Raw genomic sequence first — 18,137 nt, forward strand, 5'->3', positions numbered from 1 at the left:
AGGAGTGCAATTGCTGGGTTCTATGTGAAGTGTACATTTAACTCTGAGAAACTGCGAATTGTTTTCCAGCATGGCTGTACCATTTTCTGTTTTCATCAGCAGTGAATGATCTGATTTCTCCACATTTTCCCCAGCACTTGGTATCATCTGTATTTTTTATTTTAGCTCTTTTAATAGGTGTGTAGTTATATTTGTATTTCCCTAATGGCTAATGATGTTGAACATCTTTACATGTGCTTATTCACCATTTGTGTCTTTGGTAGAGTGTCTTTACAAGTCTTTTGCCCATTTTCTAATTGGATTGATTGTTTTCTTACTGCTTAAAGGAGTTCTTTATATATTCTGGGTATATTTTCTCACGGACTCTAGCTTGTCTTTTCATCCTCTTAACTGAGTCATTCACAGTGCAAAAGTTTTTAATTTTGATGAAGTCCAGTTTATCAATTTTTTTCTCTTTAAGGATTGTACTTTTGGTGTCATATCTAATAATTCCTTGCCTAACCTTAGGTCATAAAGATTTTCTTCTATGTTTTCTTCTAAAATTTTTATAGCTTTATTTTTCACATTTTGATTTTTGATCCATTTTGAGTTAATTTCTGTACAAGGTATGAGGTTTAGGTCAAAGGTGGTGATTTTTTTTTTTGTTTTTTGCCTCTAAAAGTCCAGTTGGTCCAGTAACATTTGTTTGAAAGGCTATTTCCTCCATTGAATTGCTTTTGCATGTTTGTCAAAAATCAGTTGGACAGTGCCAAATGCTGGTGAGGATGTGGAGGAACGATGCTGGTGGGAATGCAAAATGATATAGCCACTTTGGAAGACAGTTGGACAGTTTTCTTACAAAAATAAACATACTCTTATCATACAACCCAGCAATTACTCTCCTTGGTATTTACCCAAATGAGTTGAAAATTTATGCCTACACAAAAACCTGCACAAGAATGTTTATAGCAGATTTATTCATAATTACCAAAACTTGAAAGGAACCAAGATGTTCTTTAATAGGTGAATAGATAAATAAGCTGTGGTACATCCAGACAAGAAATATTATTTAGCAATAAAAAGCTATTCAGACCCAAAAAGAAATGGGGGAATCTTAAATGAGTATTTCTAAGTGAAAGAGGCCAGTGTGAAAGACTACATACTGTATGATTCCAAGTATGTTACATTTTGGAAAACGCAAAACTACGGAGATAGCAAAAAGATCAGTGACTGTCAGGGGCTTGACAGGAGGGAGGGAGAGGTGAATAAGTGGAGCATGGGAATATTTTTTAGGAGAGTGAAACTATTATGTATGATACTGTATTGGTAGGTATATGTCATCTTACATTTGTCAAAACCCATAGAATATACAACACAAAGAGTGAAACTTTATGTAAACTGGATTTTAGTTAATGATACTGTATCAGTATTGGCTCATCAATTATAAGAAATTTACCACAGTAATGTAAGATGTCAATTATAGAGGAAACTGAGATGGGGGCAAGAAGGTATATGGGAACTCTCTGTACTTTCTGTCCATTTTTTCTGTGAACCTGAAACTGCTCTAAAAAGTAAAGTCTATTAATTAAAAAAAAATTAGTTGGGCATATTTGTGTGGGGCCATTTCTGGGTTGTCTATTCTGTTTTATGTCTGTGTCTTGTCCCCCTGCTGATACCACATTGTCTTGGTTACTATAGCCATATAGGAAGTCTTAAAATTGGATAGTCTGGTCCTCTGACTTCATTCTTTTTCAAAATTGTTTTAGCTGTCCTAGTGCTTTTATATATAAATTTTAGAATCAGGTTATCTTTGTCTACAAAACCAGCTTACTGGGATTTTTAGAGGAATTGCATTAAATCTATAGATCAATTTGGGGAGAACTGTCTTTACAACATTGAGTTCTTCAATCCATTTACATGATATGTCTCTACATTTATTTAGGTCATTTTTTATTTCTTTCATCAGTGTTTTGTAGTATTATGCATACAGAGTCCCTACATATTTTGTTAGATTTATACCTAAGGGTTTCTTTTTTTGGAGCAATTGCAGATGGTTTTGTGGTTTTAATTTTGGTTTCCAGTCGTTTGTTTCTAACATATAGAAATATGATTGATTTTTTTTTTTTTTGTGAGGAGGACTAATGCTGAGCTAACATCCAATGCCAATCCTCCCTTTTTTTTTCTTGGGGAAGATTGGCCCTAAGCTAACATCCATGCCCATGTTTCTCTACTTTATATGGGATGCTGTCACAGCATGGCTTAATCATTGCGCGCCCGGGATCCGAACCTGTGAACCCTGGGCCACCACAGCAGAGCGTTTGCTTAACCACTGCGCCACCGGGCTGGCCCCGAAATATGATTGATTTTTGTATGTTGATTTTATTTCCTGTGATCATGCGAAACTCACTTATTAGTTCTGTGGGGTTTTTGGAGAATCCCTGCAATGTTCTACATAGACAATTGTGTCATCTACAAATAGGGACAATTTTATTTCTTCCTTTGTAATTTGTATGCTGTTTCTTTTTCTTGTCTTATTGCACTTGCTAGGATTTTCACTACTATGTTCAATAGGAGTAGTAAGAGCTGTATTGATTTGCTACCATGTTGAAGATTTTTGCATCTCTGTTCATGAGGGCTGTTGGCCTGTAGCTTTTCTCCTTCTTCTTTTTCTTGTTTTTTTTTTTTTTTTTTGTAGTGTCTTTGTCTGGTTTTGGTATCAGGATGATACTGGCCTGATAAAATGAGTATTTCCTGGAAGAGATTGTGTCTGATTGGTGTTATTTCTTCTTTAAATGCTTGTTAGATTTCTCCAGTGAAACCATTTGTGCCTGGCAATTTCTTTTGGAAAGTTGTAAACTATTAATTCAATTTCTTTAGCAGTTATAAATAGGATTATTCAGATGATCTATTTTATTTTGAGTGAGTTTTGGTAATTTGTGGTTATCAAGGATTTTGGTCTATTTTATCTAAATTGTTCGATTTATGTCCATAGAGTTATTTTTACTGTTCTCTTTTATCCTTTTAATGTCTGTGCAGTATTTAACGATATTCTCTCTTTCATTCCTGATACTGGTAATTTGTGTCTTCTCTTTCTTCTTTGTCAGAGTTGTTAGATATTTATCAATTCTATTGATCTTTTTAAAGAACCAGCTTTTTGTTTTATTGATTTTTCTTTATTACTTTTTAGTTTTCAATTTCATGGATTTCTGTTGTCTATTATATTTCCCTTCTGCTTGCTTTGGGTGTCTTTTGCTCTTTTTCAAGTTTCTTGATGTGGGAACTTAGATTATTGATTTGTGGCCTTTCTTTTTTTCTAATATAATCATTCATTGATATAAATTTCCCTTTAAGCACTGCTTTTGCTCCATCTCATAGATTTTGATATATTTTCATTTTCATTCAGCTCAATATGTAGTTTAATTTGCCGTGTTACTTTTTTGACTCACAGATTATTTAGAAGTTTGTTGTTTAATTTCCAAGTGTTTGGAGTTTTTTGTTATCTTTCTGTTAGCGATTTCTAGTTTAATTCCGTTATAGTCAGAGTATGTACTTTGTATGATTTCGATTCTTTTAAATTTAAGATTTCTTTTATGATTCAAGATGTGGTCTATCTTGGTGACTGTTGCATGTGCCCTTGAAAAGAATGTGTGTTTTACTTTTTTGAGTGGAATGTTCTGTAAATGTCAATTAGATCCATTGATTTATGATTTTTTTGGTTATCCTATGTCCTTGCTAATTTTATTATTGTAGTTTTGTTAGTTACTGAGAGAGGGTTTTGAAATCCCTAACTGTTATAATTTCCCTCCTTGTCCCAGGTAATTTTCTTTGCTCTGCATTCTGTTTTGATACTAATATATCCACTGAAGCTTTCCTTTATTAGTGTTTGCGTGGTATACCTTTTTGAATACTGGTAATCCCCCTTTGTTATTAAATTTGAATTGAGTTTTCTTGTAGACAGTATATAGTTAGGTCGTGTTTTTTAAAACTCATTCTGACAATCTCTGGCTTTTAATTGGTGTGTTAAGACCATTTACATTTATTGTAATTGTTGCTATGTGTGGATTTAAACCTGCTGTTTTATTATTTTCTGTTTATTCCTTCTGTTTTTCTTTTTTCTCCTTCTCTTTCTTAGTATGGGTTACTTGAACATTTTAAAGGTTTTACTTTATCTGTAGTGTTTTTGAGTATACTTCTTTCTATATGTTTTTTCTTTTGATTGTTCTAGGGATTACAGTATACATCGTTAGGTTATCATAGTCTGTTAGTATCAACATTTTATCCCTTCAAGTAGAATGTGATAATCTTCGCATCATTTAGGTCATTTTGCTTTCACTCCTTTATCATATAGTTGCCTCAGTACCTCTGTGTATTTTAACAAGCACCTCAGAGAGTTACATTCTTTGCTTTCAACAGTCAAACATAATTTACAAAACTGAAGAGGAGAAGAATTGCCAATTATATTAATCCATATTCTTAACCTTTCCATTGATCTTTCTTCATTCCCAATGTTCTAAGTTTTGTTATGTTTGCTTTTCTATCTGAAGAACTTCCTTTGATGATTCCTTTAGAGCAGGTTTGCTGGCATCAAATTCTCTTCGTTTTCCTTCATCTGAGAATGTCATTATTTTTCCTTCATTCCTGAAGAATTTTTATGCTGAATAAAGAAGTCTGGGGGCCGGCCCCATGGCTTAGTGGTTAAGTATGCGCTCCACTACTGGCAGCCCGGGTTTGGATCCTGGGCACGCACCGATGCACCGCTTCTCTGGCCATGCTGAGGCCGTCTCCCACATACAGCAACTAGAAGGATGTGCAGCTATGACATACAACTATCTACTGGGGCTTTGGGGAAAAAAAGGAGGAGGATTGGCAATAGATGTTAGCTCAGAGCTTGTCTTCCTCAGCAAAAAAGAGAAGGATTGGCATGGATGTTAGCTCAGGGCTGATCTTCCTCACACACACACACACAAAAGTCTGGATTGACAGTTCTTTTTTCAACACTTGAAAAATGTTTGTCACTTCCTCAGATCTGTATGATTTCTGATGAGAAATTCACTGTCATTCAAATCATTGTTCCCCTATAGGTTTGTATTGTTTTTTTCTGGCTTCTTTCAAGGTTTTTAGTTTTCAGAAATTTGTTTATCATATTCTGGGAATGGATTTCTTTGAGTTTTTCCTGTTTGGAATTTGCTAAGCTTTTTGTCTCTATAGGTTTACATTTTTTTACCAAATTTCAGAAGTTTCAGCCATTGTCTCTTTCAATAGTTTTTCAGCCTCTATTCTTTCTTCTCTCCTCTGGGACTCAGAAGAAACAAATGTTAGATGTTTTTTTCTGTCTCACAGCTCACTGAGGCTCTTGTGAGTTTTTAAAATCCATTTTCTTTTTGTTCAGATTGGATAATTTCTGCTGGTCTTTCTTCAAGTTCACTGAATCTTACTTAAGTAATCTCCATTCTCCTATTGAGCCCATTCAGTGAGTTTTTAAATATCATTATTTTTTTGTAGGTCTAAAATTTTCATTTGGTTCTCTTTTTTATTTCTTTTCTGAGACTTTATACTTATCTGTATGTTTCCAGAGTATATGTAATTGTTTGAGCATTTTTTTGTTGTTTTTTTGAGAGCTGCTTTAAAATCTTTGTCAGATAATTCCAACATCTGTGTCATCTCAGTGTTGGTGTCTGTTGATTGTCTTTTCTCATTCAAGTTGATATTTTCCTAGTTCTTGGTATGATGAGTAATTTTGGATTGTATCCTGGACGTTTTGAGACTCTATTATGAAATTCAGACTTCTGGTTAAATCTTCTGTTTTAGCAGTCAACCTGTTTTGGTTCAGAAAACATGTCCCAACTCATTTTTGTGGCCTTCAGTTGCAATATAGTTATCAAAAGTTTTTCAGGGGTATTCTGATCTGTTCTGCTTCTGGGCCACCCCAAAGCCATTCTGAAACATTGATGGTATTCTGCATTATAGTTAGGTTCTCAAAGCATTTGTTGTTTTGATTCTGGTTGGTTTCATGCATGAGCTTCTAGGGAGTGTACCTGAGAATACATAGAATGAAAGAATCCCTTTCTCCAGCTCCCTACTGTCCTTAATCCTCTTCCTCCCCCTTCTAGTTGTGAAGGGGTGGTGTGCTGCCTCTTTGCTAACATTTGCTTAGTGCAGGGTGGGGGATGAGCCACAGGGCTCTTCCTCATAGTACAGCTTTTGCTCCAATGGGGAGGGAGAGGGCTACCACTTCTTAGCTGACATTTGCTTAGTGCAAGGTGGGGATGCTCAACAGGACTCTCCTCCACAGTCTTCTTGGCCACAGTGCTGATGCCAAGGTGTATGTGTGCAGCTTCTGTTCAAGTTAGTGCAGGGCTGGGATGGTTGGCAGAGTTTCACTCCACAGTCTTTGGCCTCAGTGCTAGTTGGGGAGGGGTAGGACATGACTTCTCATGTGATGTTCAAATGGAATAAGGAGGATATAGTCAAAATGGTTCTATCCTGCAGTACTGTTCTCTTCATAGTAGACTATGAAGACTAGAGAGAACAGACATAGACTAGAGAGAGCAGACTTTTCTTAGTTCTTTTTTTTGTCATTGCCTATTGGTGTTTTTGGATTATGGGCTTCTCTACTGTCCAGGCCAGGAGATATAGGAAACAAAAATGAAGACAAAAAACAAAAAATCAGAGAACTCAGCACCAGGTCATCCTTCATCCAAGGTTCCTAGCCAGTCTACCTTCTTTTCTCTGCCTTTCAGAATCTTCTGCTAGTTGTTTTTTTTTATGTATTTTGCCCAGGGTTTTAGGTTGTAATTAATGGGAGGTACAGGGTAAAATGGACCTATTCCGTCTTGCCTGGAACCAGAAGTCTTGTTCATTGTAGTTCAAGATCAAATACAAGTCATGCGCCGCATAACAATGTTTTGATCAACAACGGACTGCATATACGACAGTGGTCTCATAAGATCAGTACCATATAGCCTCTGCATGTAGTAGGCTATACTGTCTAGGTTTGTGTAAGTACACCTTATGATGTTTACACAATGATGAAATCGCCTAACAACACATTTCACAGAACATATACTGTCGTTAAGCAATGTGTGATTGCATTGTAAAGCTTTCACGTCTACATTTAAGGTAAGACTTAGAAATATATTTACTGTATATGGCCTCTTTATGTGTTTTTTTAGGTAAATAATTATTATTGCATGTGATGATTATCATTATAGTCTTATACCAAGAATAGATCTTATTATACTAGTGCTTTCTCACTTTCTTCTCTCCTCCAGTCTTCCTCTCCCTAGATTTTAGGAAATTGTAGCTATTTTAGTAACAGCTAAAAGTAATGTGAGTATATTACAAGACAAGGAAATTTATTTTTTAAAATTTTTATATCCAATTTGCGTAAAAGTTATAGTTCCTGAAAGGAATGATTTAAAATCTGAAACAGTGATTTAGGACAGTGGTTGGAGAACTGTGGCCTGAGGGCCAAATCCAGTTTGAGGCCTGTTTTGGTAAAGTTTTATTGAAACACAGCTACTCCTATTCATTTACATATCGTCTACAGCTGTTTTCATGCAAAAATGACAGTTTCTGTTACAGGTACTCATCTGGCCTACTAAGCCTAAAGTATTTAATATATGGCCCTTGACAGGAAAAGTTTGTTGACTTTTCCTGACTTAGAAGGTATTGGAGGCCTAAATTATTATTATCAACATCCTCATACAATTATGATTTGGATACTTATCTTTGAAATACAGCATGGTATAGTGGAAAGAACATACATGGGCTTTAGAATCAGGCAGACCTGGTTTTGAGTTTTTCCTCACTTATTAGGTATCTGACTTTTCATGTCTCAGTTTTCTCATCTGTAAATTGGGTATAGAGGAACTCTTCTACTTAGGAATTTGAAGTTAAGAGTTTTCATAATTTGGAACATAGCTATGTACCAGAGAAAAATTGCTCAACTCAGACCTCTACCAACAAATGGTGTTGGTAGTTTCTTGTTTGGTGTCATTTTGGACTAATGGTAAAATAGACTCAAGGGACCTAACTTGGTTATAAGTAGAGACACTTATTTAATATCTTCCTTGATGTGGTTGTGAGAATATGAAATAAGATAAAAAGCCCATATTCAGGTGCTCCATATATAGTAGTTATTAGGTGGTGGGGAATAGAGGAGTCATCTTGGGTGGTAAATATCCCAGTATAAAAACACCATTGCCAGTCTCAGCTTAATTGATGCAATTTTATGTCTTTTCACTAGATTTTAAGCGTTTTGAGAATGGGTACTGTTATATTCTGTTACATAAGTGGGGGCAAGATTCAGATTTTGTGGAGAAGTACCTGTCTCCCAAAACCTTGTAGAGTTCAAGAGGTCAAAAACTGTTGAGAGCTGGCCCTGATGGTCTGGTGGTTCAAGTTCGGCACTCTTACCACTTGGGCGGCCCAGGTTTGTTTCCTGGTTGTGGAACCACACCATCCGTCAGTTGCCATGCTGTAGTGGTGGCTCACGTAGAAGAACTAGAAGGACATACAACTGGGATATACCACCATGCACTGCTGCTTTGGGGAAGAAAAAAAAGAAAAAAAAGGAGGAAGATTGGCAACAGATGTTGGCTCAGGGCGAATCTTTCCCTGCAAACAAAACAAAAACAAAAAAAACTATTGAATAGTTTATTTCCAAGAAACATGAAATATTACTCTCAGTATGTGTTTTGCATCAAAAATAGTTTAGCAGTGTCACCTAATTCAGGTCTGGATTAGACCTAGAACTTAATTTTGGGCAGTCAAGTCATTTGTTAGTTCTCCTAGACAAAATATAGTTTTACTGGATGTGAACATTTTTTAGTTAATAGTCAAACCTGGTTAATTAGTTAATTCCTTTGAGTAAAGCATGGTGATAATGTCAAGGCCCAAATTCTATTCTCTGTGCCTAGTTATATTATTATGAACTGTGACTGAACTATATACCAGTAAATCTCTTTAGGTATAAGAGCTGCAGGATGAGTAATGGGGTCAGTTAGTTCAAATCCATCACCATTGCAGGAAAACCATCTAAGTATCTGTAGTATGAACTTCAGATACAGTGGATGGTATTTATAGATTATGGGAAGTCCCTTTAGACTTCAATGTGTACTTTAAATTATTAGTAACTTGTTTTGTCATTAATACCGTTTCTTTTCTCACCCTCTCCTTTACCCTCAATTCTCATTATTTTAGAATTATATTTAAGAAATACAGTATTAAATATACCAGTGTTCAGATTTCCATTTGTTTCCCAAACTTGATAAGCATTTGCTGAAACATTTATTATTAAAACAAATGTTTCCTAGATCTCTCTCCTAAAGATTCTGATTCAGTGGTGTAGGATAGAGCCTGGGAATTTGTTTTTTTAAACTAATATCCCAAGTTTATTTTATTTTAGTTTTTATCATTAGAGAAGTTTGAGAAACACTGGAATAGGAGATCAAGGATTCTATCTTTAAAAATGCCAATAGTGTGTTGAAGAAAGTGTTATTTTTAACTTGCCCAAAAATGCTTTAAAATCTAATTTTTTAAGTAAGCAGAAACTTTAAAATTTTCCTAGTATACTTTTTAAGAGGATATACTTGTTCTCTAATACCTAACATCTATATTTTTTATGCCTTATACATCTCACTTGATCCTTACATAGAAAGTACCCTTTTAAATTCAGTACATACATATCTTGCTAAATAGAAGTTTGATTTTCAGAAACTTGGTACAATGATATACCAAGTATATTGGTATATTATCACAATATAAACTTGTATAATAAATACGAATTGATAAGCCATTCCTGTATTCCGTCTGCTCTGTATATCTTCCGTTATTCACTGTTGTATGGTTTTAATAAATGTGCTTTCATTTTGGCTCACCATCATTACTTTGTGAATCAGTACCTCTGAAGTTTTTCTTAGTCTCTTGCTAGTAGCTCAAAATTATTTTCTCTTTTTGAAGGGGTGGTGAGTAGTGGGGAGATATAGCTTTTCTGATGTACTAGCAAATAATAGCATGTTTATTTAATCGTAGACTCTTATATGCCAATAAAATTCAAACTCTCTAGTCTGGAATTTGCAGATCATCTGTCTTCTACCCAGCTCCTATTGTTCCTGCACCTGTGACCCTTTGCTTCAGCCAAGTCCCACCTTTTCACTTTCCTGTGGCAAACTAAGCTCATTCCCTATTCTAGGCCTAACTTATCCTTTCATTATATCCATCTGGAATGATTTGCCATCTCTCCTTTACTTGCCTGAACTTCTGTACCCAACCTTTCTCACTACTGTCAGTTTTCTCAAAAGTGCTATAACATATGTCACTCATCTGAGGATTTAATAACATACTATCTTGCCAGTTACTTAATTGTCATATGTGAGTGTTTTGGCTGTCTAATTAAACTGTAACTTTGTATAGGGTAGGACTCATATCCTCTGTATAGAAATTCTTAGCACAATCCTGTGCACTTAGACTATCAAATACTTTTCATGGTTTGATGAAATTTTATTAAAATTTTTTTAACCTCTTAAGCTAATCAGCTGTTATCATTTTGTCTTTAGTCTTTAAGCCCTAGTACCCGATAAAGATCAGTTAGTTATAAAATTAATAATAGAGTCACAAAATAAAAATTATATTTTAAATTTCCAATTGCCTAGGCAGGACTGACTCCTTCACAAAGGTTTTATTCATCTTTTCAGCCTTTGTGAATCGTTTTGGTTATTTTACCAGTGAACTTTTTCTACTTTTAAGAACCCGTTAAGAATCCTTCTCACTTTTCCAGTTCCTAGAATATAGATATCATTGAAGATTGCTCTTTGTTACTGTTTCTCAAAGGTAATCCCTAGATCTGCCTGCATCACAGTCACCTAGAGTACTTATTAAAGTGCAGGTTCTTAATGTCCTTTTCCCCAAACTATTTGCTGTTCTCCACATATATTTCATTTTGTTCATTTTGTTCTTTTGTCAGATTGCTCTCCATTCTATCACCACCACCTTTGAAATCCTTCCTGTTACCTAAAGCTATCTGGTAATTAATTGCAGATAGAGCAGTTTTAGTGTAGTGGTTAGGAACATAGGCTGTGGATATATACTACCTACATTGGAATCTCAGCTCTGTTACTTTTCCAAGATCACAAAGCTGGTTACTTAAAAATATTTCTGTGCCTCAGTGTCCATATGTATAAAACAGGGATAACAATTTCATAGGCCTATTATATGTATTAAATGAATTAATATTTGTAAATGCCTTACAGTGGTGCTTGTATATAGGAAGCACTCAAATATTAGTTGCTGTTGTGATTTCTCCCACGTTTCAGCTCTTATAAGGTTTTATACTGTAGTAACTTGTGTACTTATCTTATATCTTCGTGTTTGATTATAAATTCCTTAAAGGTAGGGCCTGGCTTATTAATTTTTATAGGTTTTCAATGGATTTTTGCATACTAAAAGGTGTTCGTAAATATTTACTGTTATCAAATCATAGGGAAATGGCAAAATTGTCAGTAAGATTGTTTTTCAGAGCCCATTTACTTAATATAAATTATAATCTAAAGTAATTTAATACTCTCTTTGTATTATTTTTCAGGAATTCTAATGCATCATTGATTGACCAGCACCTTTTGGGATGAGTTATCAGAAATGGGCATAGTGCTTTTAGATCCAACATGTAACAGATGGCTCTTACTCCATGGTGATTACTTCTGCAAGCCAACACCTTTTTTGATTGTGTAGGATCTTTGTCTCTTCATCTTTGAATTCCGATTACTGTTGTTGGCAAATAAAATAAAAGGAGTTCATGTAGTTTTTGCCCAAGCTTGAGTCACCATGAGTAGTAGTTTAGGAAAAGAAAAAGACTGTAAAGAGAAAGATCCCAAAGTACCATCAGCCAAGGAAAGAGAAAAGGAGGCAAAAGCCTCGGGAGGTTTTGGGAAAGAGAGCAAAGAAAAAGAACCTAAGACCAAAGGGAAAGATGCCAAAGATGGAAAGAAGGACTCCAGTGCTGCCCAACCAGGAGTGGCTTTTTCAGTTGACAATACGATCAAACGGCCAAATCCAGCACCTGGGACTAGGAAAAAATCTAGCAATGCAGAAGTGATTAAAGAGCTCAACAAATGCCGGGAAGAGAATTCAATGCGTTTGGACTTATCCAAGAGGTCTATACATATATTGCCATCATCAATCAAAGAATTGATTCAATTAACAGAACTTTATTTATATAGTAACAAATTGCAGTCCCTCCCAGCAGAAGTGGGCTGTCTAGTAAATCTCATGACACTGGCTCTAAGTGAAAATTCACTTACCAGTTTGCCTGACTCTCTTGATAACTTGAAGAAGCTGCGGATGCTTGATTTACGGCATAATAAACTGAGAGAAATTCCTTCAGTGGTATATAGGCTAGATTCTCTCACCACTCTTTACCTTCGCTTTAATCGTATAACTACTGTGGAAAAGGACATCAAAAACCTGTCAAAACTCAGCATGCTTAGTATTCGAGAGAACAAAATCAAACAACTACCTGCTGAAATTGGTAAGAGGCCTTGGATTACTATTATTATTTGTAGTATTTGTTGTGCTAAATAATTTTGTTGAGTGCTTTGCCACATCAGAAAATATCTGATATTTGCCTAAAAACAGCTGGGTTTTTTTCCATCTTTTTAATAGTTACTTATTCAGTTTTAGCAATATTAATAGTACATCATTTGAGATTATTTTATAGACTTAAGAAAGTGAGTTAGAATATAGTATAATTGGACCTTTTCACACAAACTTAATAATCTTGCATTTTCATTGGAGAAAAAGTGAATTTGAAGCAGAAAACAAGATGTTTGCCTAATTTTTGCCTAATTTTTAAGCTGTTGCCACCTGTTTTAAAAGTTTTTATGTACGTAATTATATTAGATGTATTAAGGCTACATTTTCCCGTTCTGTGATTTTCCCTTTACCTGAAAAATGTTTGTTTAAATTCACATCATTTTTCTACCTAATTTACTACAAAAGATTGACATATCAGAGCTTTGTGAAAAAGCACTGTCATAAGAAAATTGAAAAATTTTTTTTCATTTTGGAAGTACTTACATGTTCGTTAAAAATAATCCAAGAATACAGAAAAGTAGAAGAAAAGGCACCTATAATAAATGCAACACTATTAGCATTTTGGTAGATTTCATTCCAGTCTTTGTATACAAAGCTAAATTGTATGGAAACAAAGGAAGTGTTTTTAAAAGAATAATAATAGAACAAAAGATAGGCAATAAACATGTGTAAACAAGTGAGTAAAAAGAAATTAGTTGTTTTGATATTTTTAATTAGGGAAAAAATTTCAGAATGATTTGGAATATAGTAAACAATTGACATCAACTTTGAGAAATTGATAAAAGTATTGTCGTTTTATAAAATTTTTAAAAAGTGACAAAAATGGATTATGCAACTTTTTAAGGAAACTTTTCTTTTTGTATGAAAGGGGAATTTATTCTGAATAAAACAGGTAAATTAAATACATTATTGCTTTGAGCATTGGTCTTACAGTGGATGATAAAGGAAACTTTCTGTTTAGGCTCTTGAGCTTTGTAGCGATATAATATTCTATGATGTTTTTAAAATTTTATTTAGCTTTGAAAAAGATGCAGTATAAATTTTAGGTATAGTGTTCTACTACATTTAACTCTAACCAGATACTTAAAATCTTGATTTAATTTTGGTTTAATTAAATGTGTTTAGAAAACCCATGATAGATTTTCTCAAGCAATGTACAGTGCTTACAAAGTATGACTCACTCATGAGATATTAAAATGTTCTCAGGTATTGGAATGGAAATGCTTCTTTCCATGTCTTCAGATAGGAATGTGGTTGTTAAATGACCTTTGATTTTGTACCAGATTCAGTCAAAATTTGACATGTATGTATGACTCATTGTGGAATAGAATTATAGGCTATTGGAAAAAGAAACGCTGAATTATATAGAAATATAAAATGTTATTTCCTGTCTTTGTTCTTATTATTGTTTTGTGTATGTATTACACTTGATCCTAAAACTTTGGCTTTAATTCATGTGAGTGTCTCTCTTTAAGTATTTTTTTTTACCATAGAGATGTTATCAAATTACCTGAGAATTAAGAACATACATTTCTTAAGCAAGAAATTATTTCATAGGATTTTAAATTTACTTCAGTTTGTTCTTGAGCATATAGATACAGCATTTTTACTAAAAAGTGAGTGTATTTTTTAAAATTGGCAAATTTTATTTAATTAAATGATTGATATTTGTTGCTGGCCTAATCTTTTGAGTTTTATTCCCAAGTTTGTAATTTTAGAAATAACTATTGAATTTTATTAATGAGCACCCTCCCACCATTAGTGATATTATTAAAGTTTGTGTTCTTGTAATTTCTGTATTTCTGTAAAAACAGTAACTTCATAAATGTTATTTTATTTCAAGCAGGGCAGCAGATAGAAAGTAAACTGTTTTAAAAATAAAAATATTTTTTATAAGGAGTTAAGATTTATAAGGTTTAATGTAGATGCGTGGATTTGAGGCAAACATTGCAGAAGTCTGCATTATCTGTTTCCTTATAGGGTATAAGAAAATAAAGGTCCAGTAAAATAACATATTTGTAATAGTAAGAATAGCTGTTGTTTGAGCACAGTATGTCATATATCATATACTGTTCTATACAGGTATTCTTTACATATATTATCTTATTAAATTCTTAGAATAACCCAGTGAACTAGGTACTTCTCCCTCCATTGTACTGAAGAAGGAACTGAAAATGTAGGGAAATTAGGTACTTTACTGAAGATCATGCAGCTAGGAAGTTGACAGAGTGAGATTTTCAACCTAAGTCTCACTGTACTGATGCTACTAGTCTAGAAATGTGGATCCCACTCCCATAGATTATGACTTAGTGGTCTGGCAGGTCCAGGGAATCTGTACTTTTAAAGAATAAGCTGGATTATTCGGTGTGTAGCTGCAATTGAGAGCCATTGTGTTAGGTTTTTTTTTTTTTTGATGGGTGAGGATATTAGCTTAGTTGAGAAATAATTCACATACCATATAATTCACGTGTTTAAAGTATATAATTCTATGGTTTTTAGTATGTTCACAGAGTTGTGCAACCATCACAAACAATTTTAGAACACTTTTATCACCCCAAAAAGAAACTCTGTACCCTTTAGCAGTCACCCCACCCCTATTTTATCCCAATCCCTTAGCCCTAGGCAAACACTAATCTACTTTCTGTTTCTATAGATTTGCTTATTCTGGACATTTCGTATAAATGGAATCGTATAGTATATGTCTTTGGCGACTGGCTTCTTTTACTTAGCGTTAATTTTTCAAGATTCATCCAGGTTGTAGCGTGTATCAGTACTTCATTCCTTTTTGTTGCTGAATAATATTCCATTATATGAATATACCACATTTTATTTATCCATTCATCAGTTGTTGAACATTTGAGTTGTTTCCACTTTCTGCTACTAGGAATAAAATTACCATGAACATATGTGTACAACTTTTTGCGTGGACATTTGTTTTCATTTTTCTTGGGTATATACCTAGAAGTGAAATTACTGAGTCGTGTGCTAAACTCTGTGTTTAACCTTTTGAGAAACTACTACACTTTTTCTAAGTGGCTGCACCATTTAATGTTCCCACCAGCAGTGTATGAAGATTGCGATTTCTCTACGTCCTCAACATCCTTGTTATTATTCTGTCTTTTTTTATTAAAACCATTTCGTTAAGTATGAAATGATATCTTATTGTGGTTTTGCTTTGTAGTTCCCTGATGACTATAGATTTGTTTTTAATTCTTGAAAGCTATCTTTTATTATAAAGGAAAGACAGAAATAGTTATTTTCTGTGATACAGATCTTGCTTTACTGCATTTTTAATCACAAAAAAATAAGATCCTGAGCTCCTTTGAGAATGTTTACAGAATAAGAGCCATGCACAAAGATCAAGTAAAATGGAACTTTGACATTTTTTAAAGTGTTATTCACCTTTAGTGTAATTTGACTTACTGCTGAAACCCATAACAAGAGAATTTATAATTCAAAAGATATGCTAATTATCATTTTGTTAAACTTCCATTTTACGTAGTAGATCCACATTATTATAGATATATATTAGATTATGCGTATTAAATGTTTATTATATTCTCTGTTGTTTCTATGGGCATACCACTTTCAGTCATCCAGTTTGTGTTTAGCAGTGTATTTGAGGAATATGAGAAATCAGAAGTTTTTGAAATATAGCCTACTAGTTAGTTTAAATAATATATTTGGAATTTAGCCATTACACAAGATTGTGCTGTGCTGCTGCATTTATAGGGACATTATATTAAAATAACATCTATCTGTTTAAGCATGAATGGCATCTTTATTAATACCATGTGATTTGATTCCAGTGATACATATTCACATGAGTGAACACTGGCAGAAAACAGTAAAAGGATATTGAACAGACAGTAAATGTAAGCCTGTGAAGAGCCAGAGATAATATATCACAGAGTAGCCAAGAAAACTCTTCCTTTTGTAACGTTTACTTACTTTTCTCCTTTTGTATGATAAGGCATGGACAAATAAAGTAAATGTTCTATCTTTTTGTGTTAAGTAGATATTTGGAAACCTTAGTCACTGCTTTCTTTTATAGGGCAGAGTTCTATTCTTCTTGCCCATGCCTCCTTTTACCATTTGTAGTCTTGAGAGAGACTCTTCACTGTACACCAAGACAGTCAAAAAATTGTGTTTTCAGAGGGAAAACAGGAAATAACCACCTCCCTCCCCATCCTTTGAGTTTCATGTTAGAGATGTGCTTTTGTAAATTTTTTTTTTGCCTGGGTAGATTAGAGTGAGGGCTATCAGTTACTCAGTTTGAATAATTAATCAACTTAGTTCAGGAAACTCTGGACAATAAAATTTCAAGAAATTTTCTTCTAGAAAGGAAATGGTTGGTCTTTGAAATAAATTCCATCTTTGTCTCTTACTAATATTCCTACAATTTATTTTCTTTTGTTGAATTATAGGTTAGTTTAGGATTTCTTATCTTTCTTTAAAGGTTACCCCTTATTTATTATTATTTATAAAAACAGCCAAGTTAGAGGGAATATTTTTTAAAAGTCTATTCTTCCTACATTATTCGATAAAATGCTACATCATTTATATAGTATACAATTTCATGTGAATTTGTCAAATTAACCCCTTTTGCCTAGGAGAATGATCTGATATATTCGAGTGTGTGCTTTTTGAGAACCCAGGTAATTTTTGCCCATTTAAAAAACAACTCGCGCAGCATTCAGATGTATGAGAAATTAGAATCAGCAAATTTTTTCTTTATACATTTGACTCAGTAACATTTATTGAAAACAAAGTCAATTTCCTACTACACTGCAGTACTCCAGTGTTATAGTTTATAAGTCAAGTGATATATGTAATCCATATATAATAAATCTATACATACAGTCAATATCTATATATAAAAATAGAAAGACCAGAATCAGTATTTTTAAAAAATGTTGAAGGACCTTAGAGATTTTAACACCTTATTATGAAATTTTCTATAAAATTTTATAGACAATAAATGGTAGGTTTTCAATAAATGTGGCTTGAAGTGAATTTAATGAAGCCCAGTATTGTTACCTATTTCTCAGTATTAACTCAAATTGTAACCCTTAGTCCCTAAAATTCTTGACATTCTTCTGGGACTGCCAGGGATGATACAGTTGCTTTCATGGTCCAGGTAACATTATTTAATGGTCTCATTTGAGTGTTTTGTGCAAGTGCTAATGAGTAACTTAGTTCGGCAGGAAAGAGAAATCAAGACAGGGAATTCATAGTTGTTAATAAATAACTCGTTTGACCGGGAATCCGCAAGAAACCTAGGTACCTAGAAATGAAGTTAACTTAGGTTATTGTTATCAAATTGTCAGGCTTTGCACTAAACAACAAAACCCTGGAAAAGTTATTATTGCTAAAGGAGCCAGTAAGAGAGAAAAGAGCACTTGAGCTATCTTAGAAGGATTTGATAGGATCAGAGGATACCGTTGACTTCCCACACTGGTGTGGTGTGGGGAAGAGGGCAATCATTGTACTCTAAAGACAGCATGCTACCCATTCAAAGGAATATAGACACTGTTGTCCATGTTGCTAATTGCAGGAGCACTTGC

The 18,137-nt window shown here is 33.9% G+C and overlaps 1 protein-coding gene across 2 annotated transcripts in view; it reads left to right on the plus strand.

The window, feature by feature from the left end:
- Positions 1-18,137, plus strand: part of SHOC2 (SHOC2 leucine rich repeat scaffold protein) — a 96,412-nt gene that overhangs the window by 38,983 nt on the left and 39,292 nt on the right. For both annotated transcript variants that reach the window (XM_058543974.1, XM_058543975.1), the window contains exon 2: positions 11,564-12,505. In XM_058543974.1, coding sequence (XP_058399957.1) covers positions 11,803-12,505 — 703 coding nt within the window. In that variant the 5' untranslated portion in view covers positions 11,564-11,802. The remainder of the gene's footprint in view (positions 1-11,563; positions 12,506-18,137) is intronic.

Source organism: Diceros bicornis, chromosome 6, assembly GCF_020826845.1.
Source record: "Diceros bicornis minor isolate mBicDic1 chromosome 6, mDicBic1.mat.cur, whole genome shotgun sequence".
Classification (NCBI taxonomy): Eukaryota; Metazoa; Chordata; class Mammalia; order Perissodactyla; family Rhinocerotidae; genus Diceros; species Diceros bicornis.